Raw genomic sequence first — 18,698 nt, 5'->3', positions numbered from 1 at the left:
TTCCAATTTTTTATTATGTTGTTATTGTAGGGTTCATTATAAACACACACACACATACACACATACCCCTAGGGTACATTATTTGAGCTGGTGAATTTATGAAGCTAAATACTTAAAGAACATATTCTGAGACAAAAACTAGAGAGGATGCTCATGTTGTCGGAAGTGTCCCCTTCCATGACGGATTTCAGAATTGGTCTCCCAATATGTCTCCTGCTTGTTTCCTAACTATTTATTTGATTTTTATCCCACATTTATTATTTATAAATAGCTTAAGGTGACAAGCATATATAATACTCTTTCTTCCTCCTATTTCCCCCACAACAACAACCCTGTGAGGTGGGTTGGGCTGAGAGAGAGAGTGGCTGGCCCAAAGTCACCCAGCCATTTTTTTTAGTGCCTAAGATGGAACCGGAACTCATTTCCTCTTGGTTCCTAGCTCAGCAATTAATATAATTAGCATTAATTGACAAGAAAATATAATTTATGGTAATTATTTTGGTGCCAGTATGGTTATTTTTTAAAAAATAAAATCACTATTTCTCAATGAAGAGGGGCTTGTTTATTATATGTTCAGATGACTGAACTGGGGAATTTATAAGGGTCAAAATGCTGTTGAACTCCCATTTCCCAGAATTTCTTCCAATGGGCCAGGCTGCCTAATATTGGGACAAATTACAATTTGGCAAAATATGAAGACTGGTGCTGCTTTAAATTGTGCAGCCTTGAGGCAATGTAAAATCAGATCTATGCGGTTTCTAATAGAATCCTAAAATGCTAATCTTCAAGATAATATTTAGATCTTTGCAGCAACAAAATTGTAGAGATAATCTACGACTTACAACAGTTCATTTAGTGACCATTCAAAGTTACAACAGCTCGGGAAAAAGTGACTTATGACCATTTTTCACACTTATGACCATTGCAGCATCCCCATGGTCATGGGATCCAAATTCCAATACTTTGGCAACTGACTCATTTTTATGACCGTTGCAGTGTCCTGGAGTCGTGTGATCCCCTTTTGCAAACTTCTGACAAGCAAAGTCAATGGGGAAGCCAGGTTCACTTAACAACTGTGTTACTAACTTAACAACTGCAGTGATTGACTTAACATATAAGTCCAGTAAACCTAAACCTAAACAACTGTGGCAAGAAAACCTGTAAAGTGGGGCAAAATTCACTTAATCAATGTTTCACTTAGCAACAGACATTTTGGACTCAATTGTGGTTGTAAGTCGAGGACTACGTATATAAAGCAAAGGGTCTGGATTTGTGTTACAGGTAGTCTTCAATTTACAACCAAAATTTCCATAGCTAAGCAAGGCAGCTGTTAAGTGAGTTTGGCCCCATTTTACAACCTTTCCTGCCACAGTGGTTAAGTGAATCATTGCTGTTGTTAAGTTAATAACATGGTCGTTAAGTGAATCTGGCTTCCCCATTAACTTTGCTTGTCAGGAGGTCACAAAAGGGGATCACATGATCACATCCAGGACACTGCACCCATCATAAATACACACCAGTTGCCAAGCATCCAAATTTTGATCAGGTGACTTTGAGGATGCTGCAATGGCCATAATGCCTTGCTCCTCTTGTATGGCTGAAAAGATGAGGTAAGAACATGAAGGTAGGATGAGATGGCCAAGCCATGTAGAGCAGGGGTGAAATCCAGCAGGTTCTGACAGGTTCTGGGGCGGTTTTGAGTAGTTCGGAGAACCGGCAAATACCACCTCTGGCTGGCCCCAGAGTAGGGTGGGATTGAAGATTTTGCAATATTCTTCCCCTGCCATGCCCACCAAGCCACACCCACAGAACTGGTAGTAAACAATTTTGAATTTCATCACTGATGTAGAGCATTGTCCAGAGGATTGCTGCCAATACAAGATAAGCCCCTTCTCGGCACTGGCCTCTTTTCCAGTTTGGCTATATGAGGCCCAGTGGTATTTCTCTCTTTCACTCCATCTGTGTTTGTGTGCATTCAGCTTATGCTGAATTTTATGAGCCAATAATAAACTGTAGACAACATTTGCAACATTTCATCCCGCCAATATGTCTTCAGGTCAACATTTGCCAAGACTAGCTAAAATGACATATTTTGGAAGCAGTAATAAAATGCTACATAAAACAATTCCTTGAAAATACATCTTTCTTGCTCCTTTAATACAACCCAATTCTTCTTCTTTCTTCATTTCTGGGTGAGCAGATGTCAGAAAATGATGTATGCCAATTTGGATATCCCTGCCTGTCATCATCCAAGGCTTTTATTAAGGAAATGCCAAGGGGAAAAAAGAAAAGAAACAAGTAGCAGTAAAACTTCTAGAATTCTAAGGGTTACTCATCGAAGTCATTCATGGTTTTGTGCCTTCTTATATGAACATATAATTCACCCAGAAGATAATATCTTTGATATTAGTCGCAACTCTTGTCCCACAGTGACTTGTCCTACGGTGACCTGGCTGTGGCGAGTGGGCCATGGTGCAATGGTTAGAATGCAGCACTGCAAGCTAACTCACTGCTCATTCCTGGAGTTCAAGGTTGACTCAGCCTTCCATCCTTCAGAAGTGGGTAAAATGAGGACCCAGATTGTTGGGGGCAATATGCTGACTCTGTAAACCGCCTAGAGAGGACTGTAAAGCACTATGAAGCAGTATATAAGTCTTAGTGCTATTGCTAATGTCTTAAACTCTGCTCCAGATACCCAGAAGGCTGTGCCTTGAAGGAAGACAATGCCTCACAATAGGAGACCAGTGCATTTGAGGTATCTGGAGCACAGGACTCAACAATGATGTCACCATGATGTGGAATTTCAGGAAAATGCATCCCTGGAAGAGGGTGAAAGTAAGACACAGGCTAAAGAAACAGGGTCATCTTTTTTGTTAAGTTCTTCTTCAAGTGACAAAGGCTGTGAATGTTTCCTGGAATCCCAGCTGCTTTATAAAACAATGACATGAAGTTTTGTTGTTTTATTTACAGAAGAATCTAGCAAAGCCATTGTACTTCATTGAAGATGAAATCTAACTTGACAGATATTCATTGCATTGTGGTATGTATACAGGCACACATGCTTCTTATCAGGAAGTCCAATTGTATCAATAGATCCTTCATCCAGGTGAATAAAGATGCAATTTATGGGATTTTTTACATAAAAACCTTCCTCGGTGTACCTATGAGCCTAGCTACATCAAATACATCTTTAAAATTGACTTTGATCAAAGAAGAACCTAAAAATATATTGATGCAACAGAAGACAGTGAGCATTTGGTAACTGATCAGTAAATTACATACCACATGACAAGGCTGAGATGCTTATTTCAATATTATTTTATAGGTTGTGCTGCAAAATTGCCTTAAGCACACTCAACCCCAGCATCTTCACTATGACTGCAGTTGTTTTCACCCCATTCACGTTTTGTGCACAAATAAATGGAGAGTTCGTTTCCTGAACATTGCACATCATCCAGCCAGATTTGTCCAGATCCTGAGGAGCCAAAATATATAAGCAGAGATATAAGGAGTTAATATATAAATTATTTCCAAGATGAGAAAACAAATTCTGCTGACATTATTGTTCTGTGAGATCTGATTGTACAAATATGAGGGATTGTTGAAGGAACCATATTCCCGGCCAGAGCAAAGATGCTTCCTTGCCATGTTTCAAAGAGAGAGAGAGGGAGGGAGGGAGGGAGGGAGGGAGGGAGGGAGAGAGAGAGAGAGAGAGAGAGAGAGAGAGAGAGAGAGAGAGAGAGAGAGAGAGAGAGAGAGAGAGAGAGAGAGAGAGAGAGAGAAATAAAATCTCTTGCTTTCAAATTTGATGAAAGTTTGTGAAGTAAATTACCTGCAGGTGCAGTGAAGGTATTAACAGCGCGATTGAACCCCAGCATTTTGCAAACCACGTTGCCAGCATTCACATCCCAATAATCATCACAGATGGTGCCCCATTGCCCTTTGTGCAAAATCTCCACACGGCCACGATTGTCTTCTCCTATGAGTCTGAGGAAAGCACCGAATCCTGTGGTTGTTTGCGAATGTAATTTCAAAAGACAATGGCAAAAGCATGAAGGGTTTGATTATGTCAAGTATCCATTGAAAAAGAACTTTTCTACTCCAGATGTACCTTTGTGATTTTCCACATCTAAAGTATAAACTCTCTTAGAGGGAAATGGTGGACTTTAATTAGAACATTTTTGGCAAATCCTGCAATTTCATAAGCTTTATAAATCTATTTTGGTGTTTATAAAGTTTGATTTTGTTTCTTGATATTGGCTTCTCTACTAAACCTGATGCCCCAGGTGACCACCTAGTTCACCTGAATGGATAAGCCACTCCTGGCAAAGAATAACATAACACCAATGATTAATTAGGTCCTGAAGACAACTCCTGGATTAAAATCAGAGGAGGGCCGAACCGGTAGTGACATGCCGGCCTGGGTCATACAACTGGCCTCCGAAACGGTTCCCCAGTCACCGAAGTCGCCATCTCTTTTTTTTTTACTTCTGTGCATGCGCAGAATAATTTCAGTTGAACTGGGCATGCGCACGGAGCATGCACCAGTGTGCGCATGAGCTAACCAGCAGCAACACTGGCTGAAACCTACCCCTGATTAAAATGTAGGAATACAAAGGATAATAAGCACAAATATCTTTTCCAATGAAAGGACTGCACCGTATTACTTATCTATAAGTCTTGATACAAAGGATACTATCTCTGTTTTGCCTACTTCTGGAACAGGCATAGCTGTATGTGTTGTTTTTTTAATTGTGCTTTTGCTATGGTTTTGCTCTGATGCTAGATAAAGAAACCCAGCTGATACGGAGCTCTATGCATTCAAAAAAAGTTTTACAAATTGTTTTGTTGGGAATAATTTACCTGAGATGCCCCTTTCACCTTTAGAACCTTGTGTTCCCGGTGATCCTGGTTGAAGAGAATTAACAAAACAAGTGTTAATGAAACATCCAGATAACTTGTTTCTTTTTTTTTAAAGTCATAAATGAAAGCAGAGTTATAAATGAATAAATGAATAAAACAAATGCAACAGGCACCAGAAAGATATTATCTGTCGTACTTGTGTGCCACAATTTTCAAGGCATAACTATCGCAAGAGTTCTCATAGACCCATGATTCCCAAACACTTTGGTCTTAGGACCATTTTTAAAATTATTTTTTAATTTTTTTTTTTTTAATGATGGCAGACCCTGAAAAGTTTGGTTTGTGTGGGTTATGCCTATCAATATATATTAGAAATTAAAACAGAGAAATGTTAAAGTATTTATTTGACTTTATGGACCCCTTGAAAATGTGTGGTCCTGGATTTTTGCTTGCAATTCCTTTCATAATAGGCTAATTTTTCCCCACGTATGAGACAACAAAATTGGAGAACCAGCACTAGAGAAACTTTACCTGACTTTCCATTAAAGATCAAGCAAACAAGGCATATGGGGTGATCCAGTAGCTTCAATAAAAGGGAATTTATGGAGAGTGAGTGCTCTTTGGCTATGCTTGCCTATAATAATTTAAACATGATAAATCCATATTCTGCCAAAAAGTTCACATGCACTTGATTATATCTGTGCGCAAATTATTGATATTGGTTTTGGAATTTACCTGTATCTCCCTTACTACCTTTTTGACCTTGATCACCTTTTTGTCCTCGTGGGCCTGAGAGAAGAAAGAAGAACTACAGGTTAGAAAGTCTTTGGAAGCAAATGTTTCAGCATGCTATTTTCAGCTCTTTCAGCTGTCAGGTGAGTCAATGTTGACTAAAGATGTCTCTACAAACAGCAGAGACCAGGACTATCATGAAGAATTGGCAAGTAGACCAGTCCTTTGCAAACTCTCTGGCGAAAAGAAGAATAGGAGATTGTCCACAGACTCTACATGGCAGCTCCTTGCAAGGGAATTGTAATGCCCCTATGGGATGGAGCGCCCTGAAAGGGGATAACTTCTCGCTCTCAGTTGCAGCAACTCAGTTGTAGTAACATCTTTAAAAACAATGTTAAGCTAGTTACACTCACATTGTAATCACATTTGGAGATGATCTACTTAACTATGTCATAGATATTAGAGACTTTCAAAATGGCAAGCTTAATTTGAAACCTGGTGAGCTTTACTTTCTTTCTTTGATACAAGGACTTTAAAAAAAAGACTTATGAATTTAAAAACACTATATAATTGGAATTCAGAAAAAAAAGATTTTTTTATGTATGAAAATTATTAATTGAACTGGACTGGACTAGAGGAATATGGACTTTAATAATAATATTTTTTTTAAAAAGCCCATGGTATTTGCTTACCTGGAACTTGACTTGCTGCTCCTTTCTCCCCTTGTTCACCCTTTGGGCCACGAGTTCCTGGTGGACCTACATTTCCAGCAGCACCTGTTAAGTGAATCAAAGGGTGTGATCTCAGACCAAATGTGAAGGGACAATTGCATATTGTGTACAAAGAAAGGTGTGCTAAGAAACCATCCTTTTAATTTGGTAAGGAAAGATTACTTAGTAATAGAACAGTGGTCCTGATCATGTGCTGTCAAAATACTTTGAACTACAACTCCTAGACTTCACAACCACTGTGTCTAAAAACCAGGCCAACATTAGTCATGTAAACTGAAGCTTCTGGAAGTTGCAGATCAGAAGGTATGTAGACTGTAGGTAGTCCTTGATTTATGAGTGTAATTGAACCTGGCGGTCATCAAGCAAGTCATCAAGTGACCATGCCCAATTTTACAACAGTTTTGTGGTTAAGCAAACACCACAGTCATTAAATGAATGTGGCAGTTGTTAAGTGAACCTATTGTACCTGGACACCATAAGTAAATGCTGGTTCCTGGCAAAAGAAAATTGTAATAAATCCCAGTCACATGACTGCAGGACACTGGAAATGGCCGCTTGCCAAGCCCCCCAAATGCAATCACATAACCAAAAGGGGGCAGTCATCAGAACTTTGAAACCTAGGCTGTAAGTAGCTCTGGGGAAGTGCATTGTAACTTCAAACAGTTGGTAAGCGAGCGGTCATAAATCAAGGACTACCTGAATTAGATCATGTCGGGCTGCAGTAGATGATTTTGCTCTGCAGATTGGTACCTTTTGTTCCATATTATAGATTTGGAGGCAAAATCTGCTCTTACTGTCAATCTCCTGTTGTAAGCAGCTTTGTATCAAAAGGAAATGCAGAGAACAGCCACCGTATCCTGCCTCGTCTTTTGCTGATTCACATCACCATGAATCGTTTCTTGTTGATGTCAGTAAGAAGAGTTTTTGCCTGCAAATCTATAGCATGGGGCAGTGTTTAGAAGGGATAAGGCCACAGAGACTCAAAATTCATTTTTACCATTTGGGAGAAACCTAGTCCATCGACTAATGTGGAGGAAGGTCAAAATCCCTTCATAAATTGATCATTGCTCATGGGGTAGAAAGAGTTGATCAATAAAAGAGGAGAAAAAGGGGAAGAAAATCTGCAAATACACTTTTAAAGTATACAATCTGATGCCAAATAAGTGAGCAGTAGTCACTTCCTTTATTAGGAACAACAATGTAATTACTTCTAGCAATTTCAGTGAAGACTTCTCTATATTATGTGTTCTCGGGAGTCAAATTATTTCTAGGGAAAAAAATTAGTTGCTCTTGTTTTAGTATTTTCTCAGGTGTAAGTCCTATTGATCTCTGTGTGTCTTACCGCCTAGTAAGCACACTTTGCTCTGCAGTGCAATCCCATGGATTTTCATTCAAAATTAACCTCTGTTAAATGCAGCAACATTTAGTTCCAGGAATTGGGCGAGACTCTTGTCCTCCTGAGCACATCTACAGTATGTAAGAATAAATGCTACTGAATATAAGGAAATTGACTTCTGGTAAGTATAGGGTTACAGTGTTGGAGAATGTTTGTGTCAGGATATAGGTGATGAGAAGGGCATTTCAATTGCATTTACACAACATAATTTACCTTTATCTCCGTCTACTCCAGGAGCACCTTGGAAACCTTGAGGACCTGAAAGAGAAAATAATATTTTCTTGTCTATATGTCTGAGTGTGTTTCTATAAGCGAAAGGAGATTCTTTGGGTGTTATGAACATGACATACGAAATGATATATTGTATAGAAAATATAGACCAATCAGCATTGGTTGCACTCCTGGATGAATTCTGGTGGGGAAGGATGGAGGTGATGCACCCATCCTTGGTCTTCTTGACTTCTCAGAGGCTTTCAATACCATTGACCATGGTAACCTGTTGGCCCAATTTAAGAATTGAGGATGGGTGGCACAGTTTTGGGTTTTATGGGGTGCCACAGGTCTCAGGGCTCTCTCCTCCTTTTTAACATTTGCATGAAACTGCTGGCCAAGAGCATCTGCCATCATGGGATACAAATACCCTGATGGTATACAGTTATATATCTCCATTCCAGGTAAAGCAAGTAATACTGTAGGCATTTTTTCATAGTGTATGGAAGCTGTGGGGACCTGGATGAGGAACAACTGACTTCAGCTGAACCCTGGTAAGTCAGAGTGGATGGGCCCCTCTGTATTCAGAAATTTATCATTTTTCATGTTAGATGGGTTGCACTACTTCAGACAGACCCAGAACATAACCTGGGGTCCTCCTGGACTCATAGCTCCTGGTCAAAGAGCAGATAGCAACCATGGCTAGGAGGGCCTTTGTTCAACTTTGTGTTGTGCATCAGTTATATCCTTCCCTGGATAGCGAGGCCCTCTGCTTGGTCACTGATGCCTTGGTCATTTAGACCAGGGGTCACCAACCTTTTGAACCTCAGGGACCACTAAATTCATAATTTTAAATCCAGAGGACCACTAATATGATCTGCCTAATGACAAGCTGGGTGGGTGTGGTTAGGTGGTCATGTGACTGGGTGCAATTGACATTATTAGGGCTGCCACTTGATGTCAAGGGCACCCAAAATAAACTTGCATCTCTGAGCTTTCTAAAGTCATAGAGATGGAAATGAGAATAAATTATTCTTTTTTTCCCTATAGGTCAGTGTTGGTGAACCTTTTTGGCACCAAGTGCTAAAAGGTGTGTGTGTGTGTGTGTGTGTGTGTGTGTGGGCACATGGGAGACCAGCAGAAACTGGAAGAGCAATTTGGTTTCTGGCATGCATATCCGAGATGGCACATCAGAACTGGCAGTGACTCAGGCCTGCTACACTTCCGAACCGGTTCCCTTGCCGCCACTGGGGCACCGCCATTTTGGATTTTAGTGACTGTGCATGCGCAGTTCACTGTAAATTGTTCTGTGTATGCCTGATGTGCTCAGGTTGCAAACTGGTAGTAAAACCGGCAGCAACCCATCCCTGGTGCACATACGCGCTGGAGAGCTGCTCTTCTGGTTTCTGGTACTCCTGCGCACACACCAGCTGACCAGTGTACATGTGCATGCCGGAACCCAGAAGAGCAATTGACGATGGCTGGTTTTCCCAGAGAGATGGCTCTGCATGCCACTTACAGCACATGTGCCATAGGTTTCCCATCATGGCTATAGGTAGTAGACTAAAGGAACAGCCTAAGAGCACCAGTCTTCTATCAGGGTCAATCAAAGTAGGACATTCAGCTGTTCATTACCTGCTATCTCTACTATTGCTCCTAGTGGTCAATAGGGCAACATTTTGGATATATTAATAGCATTTGAGGAATGAATTCATGAAGCAGAACAAGATTATTTAGACAACTTCCTTCACAGTGAGAATATCTGACTAGCTTTTTCCCCTTAGCCTTTCAGAGGCATGGCATAGAACTGACTCTCACGATACCCTAAGCCAGGGGTGGGTTCCTACCGGTCCTTGCCGGTCCTTGCAGACTGGTTGGTCGGTGAACCCGGAAGTAATTAACTTCCGGGAATGCCGGCAATGTTCCCTCTAAGGTGCGTGGCTGCGTGGCAAGAAAACACAGCGCAGCAGTTTCTAACTGCCGTGCAGTGATTTCTGTCACAGACTCTGGAAGCTGAGGGGCCTCAGAAAATCTAGGGTTAGCAAGGGTGCAGGGATGGCGGCAAGAGCTTACACGACACAGCTGGTCTCCTAGGACCTCCTAGGCACCGGCTGTGCTGCTCATTACTGTCAGTTGCCCCGTTTTCAGCAAAGCAAGCATGGGGAAGTCCTTTGCAGGTGGCTAGAACTCCCCAGACTTGTTTTGTTGAGCACTGGGCGACTGACAGTAGTTTGCGCCAGCTGCGGCCGCTCAAACTAGCACCAGTCTCCCCGTGTTCAGCAAAGCAAGCCTGGGGAGGGCCTTTGTGGGTGGCTAGTCCTAGCCAAAGCCCCCACCCCCACCAGAATATCTGCTGCCACCTCCTCCTCCTCCAACAGCACTGCCAGATTTGCTGCCCGACGCTGCGGCTGAGGTGAAGCCGCCAAAGCTCCCGCCGGCACCCCCGCCCGTGGCAGTGGTGCCTCTCCCTCCGCTTGGAGCACCTGAGCTAGGTCCCGTGTTACTCCTCCTCCTCTGCCGTGCTTTTGAGGAGCCATGAGGCCGCGGGAGCCAGTAGGAAGGCGGCAGAGGGAGCGGGAGCATGAAAAAAAGACCCCATGGCTTCTCAAAAGCATGGTGGAGGAGGAGGAGGTGGCAGCAGGGGTAACGTGGAGCCCAGCTCAGGTGTCCAAGCAGAGGGGGAGGTGCCATCGCTGCTGCCATGGGCGAAGCGCCAGCGGGAGCTTTGACGGCTTCACCTCAGCCACAGCACCGGGCAGCAAATGTGGTGGTGCTATTGGAGGAGGAGGAGGAGGCAGCAGCAGTTATTCTGATGGTGGTGGGGGCTCGTCGGCATCTTCAGCGGCAGCCTTGCCCCCTGTGAAAAAACCAAAGATGGAGCAGATCCGTGCAGATGATGTTGCCGCAACATGACTGGAGGAGGAATTCTGGGAGTTGAAGTCCACAAGTCTTAAAGCTGTCAGGTTTGAAGACCCCTGGGTTTTTTTTATAAAGGGTTAGGGGTGCAAGGGTCTTGTAACTTGACAGCTTTAAGACTTGCATGCTTCAAATGCCAGACTTTCTGAGCCAACGTTTTGGTTGCTAAGCAGGAGTGTTGTTAAGTGATACTGATATTATATAACACTTTTAATTAAGCTGGTACCTTGAATAAACAAGCCACTCCCATCCGGTCATTCGGGCAGCAAGCCATTCCCATCCGGTCACATGGGTTGCCACTCATGTGCCACTCCCACAAAGGAGGCCACAGCCACAGAGTAGGTTCCAACAATTTTTGAAACCCACCACTGCCCTAAGCCATGATATGGTTAAATCTAATATGATGTAGGAACCCAGAGTATAGACAAATGGGTTAAACATAACCTATAAAACCATAGCTTGTAGTAGTTTTACAGATCTCACCTATAGTCCTATATTGTTTACCTAGCCATGGTATTTATTACTCCACAGCTAAATTTCCCTTTGAGTCTCAAAGACACAAAGACAGGAGGAATGAATGACCTCAAACTGCCAGAAGAACTCTGCTGTTCCCAGTTCTATTTCATTCCCTATGGATGATGTGAAACTTGGGTTTTTCTCCACTCTCTGACTTGTAGATCTCTGTTCTGTTAGGTCACTATGTTTTCTTACCCCCCTCCTCCCTAATTAATAAAGAAAGCAGGACGGACCAACTAGTCAAACAATGCAAAGATTGCTAAGATGCCAATAAGAAAGAAAGGGAACTCCTAAAATATGGCTGACTACGGTTTGTTTGTTGTCTGAGTAGTTGCTGATTGAATTATACTGTAATACTAACCCATATCATGTTCCTACTATTTACTTCTATGTTTTATAGATGGCACCTAGATCCTAAAAAGCTTGCCTCTATGTATCCAAATGTTCAACCTAAATGTTGGAGATGTGGTTCTTGTGATGCTACATATTTTCATATATGGTGGACATGTCGTAATGTCAAGGCATTTTGGATAAAAATATGGTGGATCCTGCAAAACATCTTTAAAAGAAGGATAAAATTTACCCCCCAGTTGTTTTTACTGGGTATATGTATTGATTTTACAGCAGCAGAGACTAATTTGGTTTTGTATTTAATAACGGCAGCAAGACTCCTGGTGGCGCAGTATTGGAAGAAGAAAGATCTACCTACAATTCAAGAATGGACTTTGAAAGTTATGAACTTAGCCGAAATGGCCAAAATCTCAGCATATCTCAAAGAACATTCAAACGAGAGATATAAGCGAGACTGGAAAAAATGGATTGATTACATAAAAAGTAAATATGGGACTAAGAAACTCCAGATAGCTTATGCTTAGTATCAGTAATAATTTAAATTGTTTAAAATTTGGGTAACAGTAAGAAGCTGAGTTCAATGTAGAGATATTTTAGACTGTGATTGTTCAAAAGTTATACCACGTATGGTCTTTGGGAAGTCGGGGGGAGGGAAGGGAGGTGGGGATTTAGGGGGAGGGGGGAGGGGGGAAATAAATTCCATGATTGTATTTGTATACTGTGGCTTTTCAATGTTAGTGCGAAAATAGAACAAACCGAATATACTGGAAGGTAATAAATACCGAAGGAAAGAGTCGAGTGAAAGAAGAAGGAGGGTGGAGAGGGTGAGAGAGAGGAGGAGGAGAAGGGAGGGAGGGAATGGAGAGGGAGTGATAGGGTTAAGGTTAGAAAGAAGGGGAGGGGAAGTAGGCGTAGAGGGGTGTGTGAGAAGGAAGAATGAAAGTTGGAGGGGGTTGAAAGAGGGTGTATGGCAGGCCAAGGTGGTATACTGGGTTTGTATTGTAGAGGGCATTTTCTATATAAGTGAGGGCCGTGTTTATTATTCAATGTTATATGCCCTGATTAAGCACAGTGAATATGTGATTGTATAGAATGAAAACATAATAAAAATATATAAAGAATACTAACCCATATCATGTTCCTACTATTTACTTCTAAAAATAGTAAATGTCTCATAAACACTGAAAATATACTGAGTACTTGACTATCCTCCGTGTTCTAAATGTGGCATTCAATATAGCACTTGGTTGCTTTCACTTACCTGGCGAGCCTTCATTCCCCTTCTCTCCCTTCTCTCCTTTATGACCAGTTAATCCTCTTGGGCCCATGATTCCACTTTCACCAGGTTCTCCTTTTGATCCCGGTAAGCCTGTTTAGCAAGTTAAACACACGAAGCGTAAACGCAGAAGTTTTCTCATGTGTATAGTCCCTGATTTGTTTTCAGTTGCAGCATGATCATAACACAACTAATTTGCTTAAGATCTGCTTCACTGAGGACAATCACAGTCTAATCAATTAGCTCTTTCTATTAATGATGAAGCTGTATATTTTGTTTCTGGGTCAACAGGCGCTTGAGATCATTTGTCATGTGAATGATGAATTAAGACATATTTTTCTCAATCTGGAGTTTCTACATGATTTAGAAGATAGCCTCCACAACTCACAACCAGAATGCCAAACTAGCTAGGGAATTATGAGGAACGAAGTCCATCTACCCATCTAGAAGGCACTCCTTTAACAAAGATTGTGCTAATTTAGGTCACAGAAGTATTTTATTTTAGGCTTTACAACACATCTAACTTGCAACTTCTTAAAAAAAAGATACAAATGTACACATAGTCACAGTTTTGAGCTGTGAATTGAATTTTGAGTTTAGTTTGGTTGGATTTGGAAAAGCTATTAGGGAAATAATCATACACAAAATTAATTTTATGATTTTTCCCACTAAAAGTCATGAGATTTCAGAAGCAGGAACAATAATTTGATCAAATTAGTTAGATTGTATGATTTACAACAACAATAACAACAACAACAACAGCAACAACAGCAACAATAGCAACAATAGCAACAATAGCAACAATAACAACAATAGCAACAACAGCAACAGCAGCAGCAGCAACGGCAATAACAACAATAACAACAATAACAACAATAACAACAATAACAACAATAACAACAATAACAACAATAACAACAATAACAACAATAACAACAATAACAACAATAACAACAATAACAACAATAACAACAATAACAACAATAACAACAATAACAACAATAACAACAATAACAACAATAATCGGAATACTTCTTATATATGATAACTTTTCACATATACAGTACCTGATTTACTTTACATGGTAGATTTTTTTCTATAATGTATCTTGGAATTATGTTAATGTAATAGCTACCCATATTGTAATAAGAAAAATAAATAAGCTACTTTTCCTTTAAAAATGAAACTAAAAGAAATTAGGCATTACTGATTTCACTTGGAAAAAAAATGGTAGATGGCAGCAAAAAAATACAAGAAACTCTGCCATCTAGTGATAGCCTAGTTCTACAACCCAAATTTTGTAGCCTTAAGCTCGACAATCTATTTCCTGAGGGCAAACTCAGGTAACAAAAGCAATATCATATGTTTCTGGGAGGAATCTATGCTACACCAATGAATTTATTCCTGTTTCATCCCCAGACTCTAATTTACATAGCCCCAACCCTGAAAAATATCTGATACAGCCCAGAGACTCTGGACAATAGACAAGAATATTTGTAACTCAGGGTTGAACTCTCTGATTTTGATTGTTTTCACGCAGATGTTTTATATCCCAATTAGGTACCCTGTTTCCCTGAAAATAAGACCTCCCTGGATAATGACCCCAATCGGGCTTTTGAGCACATGTGCTAAAATAAGCCATCCCCCAAAACATTGCAACACAGCAGCAGCCATGAGGTGACCACACTCACCACTTCCTGCACCTCAAAATAATAAGCCCTCTCCAAAAATAAGGCCAAGTGCTTATTTGGGTGGGGGGTGTCAAAAGTAAATAATACCTTGTCTTATTTTCAGGGAAACACAATATCATCAGTGGCAAGCAGTTGGGTAATGAAACACCTGCAAGCAAACAACCAATAGCAATAGCTCTTAGATTTATATACCACTTTATAGTGCTTTACAGCCCTCTCTAAGTGGGTTTACAGTGTCAGCATATTGCCCCCAACAATCTGGGTCTTCATTTTACTGACCTTGGAAGGGTGGAAGGCTGAGCCAACCTTCAGCTGATGAGACGCAAACTGCCCAACTGCTGGCAGCTGGCAGTCAGCAGAAATAGCCTGCAGTACTCCATTCTAGCTACTCTGCGCCACCCTGGCTCTGAACCAAGTTATAGAACACCAAGAACCTCACAGAATCAGGCTAGTTTATCATTTACCTCTTTCTCTTCTCATAGCACCAGCAGAATTGCATTCCATTATGAGCCATGGTGGCACAGAGTGCAGTACTGCAGGCTACTTCTGCTAACTACCAGCTGCCTGCAATTTAGCAGTTCATATTTCACCAGGCTCAAGATTGACTTAGCCTTCCATCCTTCCAAGGTTGATAAAATGAGAACTCAAATTGTTGGGGGCAATATGCTGACTCCCTGTATACTTAAGGTGACCAGACGTCCCGCTTTTGGCGGGACACACCCGCTTTCCAATGCATTTTCCCGCGTCCCGCCCGCCTTTTTAAAAGGCACGCTTTTTTTGGCGCTCGCAGCTCCCGCCCATCAGCTGCTAGCTTGCTGGGCTGGCTCATCGTTCTGTTCTCTATCCTACCAGATGAGCCAGCCCAGCAAGCTAGCAGCTGATGGGCGGGAGCGGCGAGCGCCAAAAAAAGCGTGCTTTTAGCCTTTTACCTCCTACAAATTTAAGCCAGCCCAGCCTGCCGCTCACTGATTGGATTGGCCTGGACTCCAGCCAATCAGTGAGCTGGCTGGGATGGGAAATTTTCAGCACGCCTGCGCGAGTCTCCATTTCCTTTCGCCAAAAGACGAAAGAGGTTGCAGCTGCGCTGACTGGTGAGTAATCTAATTCTAATCGAATTTTCCGCTCGCCGCGGCAGGAGAAAAGGGTGGGGGCATCTGCAGCCGCCCGCAGAGAAGTTCCTCTTGCTTCCGGGGCTCCCGCCGCCCGGCAGAAGCCCCTGAAGCACGTGGAAGTTCTCTGAGGGCGGCTGCAGCTGCCCCCATGCTCTTGGAGGCGGCGATCCCATTCACGAAGAGGCAGGAGGAGAGGCGGGGAACGCGGAGTCCGTTCGTGAATCAAAATGGATCGCCGCGGCAGGAGGAGAGGTTGGAGCGCTGCCAGCCGCCCGCAGACAACTTCCAAGCGGTTCCGGGGCTCCCGCTGCCCGGCAGAAGCCCCTGAACTGCTTGGAAGTTGTCTGCGGGCGGCTGGCAGCGCCCCAACCTCTCCTCCTGCCGCGGAGTCCGTTCGTGAATCAAAATGGATCCGCGCGGCAGGAGGAGAGGTTGGGGCGCTGGCAGCCGCCCGCAGACAATTTCCTCTCGCTTCTGGGGCTCCCGCTGCCCGGCAGAAGCCCCTGAACCGCGTGGAAGTTATCTGCGGGCGGCATCCGTTCGTGATTGGGATCGATCGCCGGGGCTTCTGCCGGGCGGCGGGATCGCAGCCTCTCGCTTCCGGGGGTCCCGCCGCCTGGCAGAAGCCCCTGAACCGCGTGGAAGTTATCTGCGGGCGGCGTCCGTTCGTGATTGGGATCGATCGCCGGGGCTTCTGCCGGGCGGCGGGATCGCAGCCTCTCGCTTCCGGGGGTCCCGCCGCCCGGCAGAAGCCCCTGAACCACGTGGAAGTTATCTGCGGGCAGCGTCCGTTCGTGATTGGAATCGATCGCCGGGGCTTCTGCTGGGCGGCGGGATCGCAGCCTCTCGCTTCCGGGGGTCCCGCCGCCTGGCAGAAGCCCCTGAACCGCGTGGAAGTTATCTGCGGGCGGTGTCCGTTCGTGATTGGGATCGATCGCCGGGGCTTCTGCCGGGCGGCGGGATCGCAGCCTCTCGCTTCCGGGGGTCCCGCCGCCCGGCAGAAGCCCCTGAACCGCGTGGAAGTTATCTGCGGGCGGTGTCCGTTCGTGATTGGAATCGATCGCCGGGGCTTCTGCCAGGCGGCGGGATCGCAGCCTCTCGCTTCCGGGGGTCCCGCCGCCCGGCAGAAGCCCCTGAACCGCGTGGAAGTTATCTGCGGGCGGCGTCCGTTCGTGATTGGAATCGATCGCCGGGGCTTCTGCCGGGCGGCGGGATCGCAGCCTCTCGCTTCCGGGGGTCCCGCCGCCCGGCAGAAGCCCCTGAACCGCGTGGAAGTTATCTGCGGGCGGCGTCCGTTCATGATTGGAATCGATCGCCGGGGCTTCTGCCGGGCGGCGGGATCGCAGCCTCTCGCTTCCGGGGGTCCCGCCGCCTGGCAGAAGCCCCTGAACCGCGTGGAAGTTATCTGCGGGTGGTGTCCGTTCGTGATTGGAATCGATCGCCGGGGATTCTGCAGCCTCTCGCTTCCGGGGGTCCCGCCGCCCGGCAGAAGCCCCTGAAGCGCGTGGAGGTTATCTGCGGGCGGCATCCGTTCGTGATTGGAATCGATCGCCGCCTCCGAGAGGGTATACAGAACACTATTTACCTAAATGTGCATATATACAGTTTAGTATTTTAGCATTTATTTTTGAAAAAAATCAAACTCCTAAATCATGGTGTATAGCTTATTGCTCCTATCTTGGACATATTTTTTCTGATCAAACATTTGTGTTTACTGGGGTGGTGCATAAAGCTGAAAAGAGTTATTGTTTGTAATTTTTCTACATTATTTTGCTGTGAAAGAAGAGTTTTCTTCTTGGGGATAGATATTGATGGAGATTTCTTGTGCCATTAGGAATTGTTGCAAAGAAAAGATAAAGAATCTTATGGTGTGATATTGGTGAATTTTTTAAAAAAAATAGTCTGTGTTGTCTTTCTGTCCCAAATAGTTAAATATAATTTCATTATGAACATCTGCAGGGCTTATGGGATTCCCATAATATGGGAGAGTCATGTGGTTTTCTGTCTCATCTGTGAAATTCACAACCTTTTATTTGTTATGTTCTGAATTTTTCTCTTTTTAGAAAGTGATAAGAAATCTACCTGCAATTTAATCTTGACCAGGCATCCTGACTTTTAAGAAGTCACTGACATGCCAGTTTTAAAATTGTTTTTTTTCTTGATAGTTAAGTTCAAAAATTTAAACTTGCTGTCACAACTTTGAGCAGGGTGTGAGATTGTTGATGTCCATTTTACTGTCTTTCAATAACTTCTGTATAATGTTCCAATCAAGCCTCAAATTAAGATGTTACCAACTAGAAAGCCCTACCTTTGTCATGAATGGGATTACTAGCAGGGCCTCCCCAGAAGATATTTAAAGCTCTGGTAAGATAGCTTTGAGGGGGGTGGTCTTTAAATATTTGGACTTTAAGCTGATTTTGGAAAATCTGTAAATTTGAAAGCACAAAAAATGCTATTGGCTTGTTTCCAGATGAGTCATTTACTGTAAGGAGTATAGGCTCAATGTATTTTAAAATAATATTTTATTTATTGTGCATATGATTTTTTAAAATAGTGGTATTCTGTGTTGATTCTTTTTTTAAATTGTCTTAGACTATTTAAAAAAAGATTCTATCCAAAATAAATTGAAACAAGCCATTTTAAAAATTTCTATGCACAATACTTTGAAATGGACTCAGGAGTCATGATTGACACTGAGTGAATTTGCGCCTTTAATAATCAGGAAGATACAATGGCATTGAAAAAAGTGACTGATGACCATTTTTCACACTTAGCGACCATTTTCACACTTAGCGACCGTTGTGGCATCCTCATGGTTACGCGATCAAAATGTTGATGTTTGGCAACAGATTCGTATTTCTGATGGTCGCTAAGTGAGGAGTCTCGAGGAGGGGGAAAACATTT

At 43.1% G+C, this 18,698-nt stretch overlaps 1 protein-coding gene across 2 annotated transcripts in view; it reads right to left on the bottom strand.

Annotated features, from left to right (window-relative positions):
* Window positions 1-1,827: 1,827 nt before the first annotated feature.
* MARCO (macrophage receptor with collagenous structure) overlaps window positions 1,828-18,698 on the bottom strand; it is a 30,459-nt gene continuing 13,588 nt past the window's right edge. The window contains exons 11-18 of one of the 2 annotated variants that reach the window (XR_004254688.1): window positions 12,977-13,084; window positions 7,936-7,980; window positions 6,288-6,371; window positions 5,599-5,652; window positions 4,864-4,908; window positions 3,833-4,006; window positions 3,283-3,475; window positions 1,828-2,255 (exon numbers count right to left, since the gene is read on the bottom strand). Coding sequence is in view for 1 of the 2 variants with exons in the window: in XM_032209605.1 (XP_032065496.1) it covers window positions 3,345-3,475; window positions 3,833-4,006; window positions 4,864-4,908; window positions 5,599-5,652; window positions 6,288-6,371; window positions 7,936-7,980; window positions 12,977-13,084 (641 nt within the window). In the remaining variant the exon portion in view is untranslated. Of the gene's footprint in view, window positions 2,256-2,945; window positions 3,476-3,832; window positions 4,007-4,863; window positions 4,909-5,598; window positions 5,653-6,287; window positions 6,372-7,935; window positions 7,981-12,976; window positions 13,085-18,698 lie in introns of those variants that run through there. The other variant, XM_032209605.1, reaches the window with a different exon arrangement.

This window comes from Thamnophis elegans, chromosome 1 (assembly GCF_009769535.1).
Source record: "Thamnophis elegans isolate rThaEle1 chromosome 1, rThaEle1.pri, whole genome shotgun sequence".
NCBI lineage: Eukaryota > Metazoa > Chordata > Lepidosauria > Squamata > Colubridae > Thamnophis > Thamnophis elegans.
The sequence above is the reverse complement of the archived record's forward strand: the minus strand, read 5'-3'. Positions and strand labels throughout refer to the sequence as shown.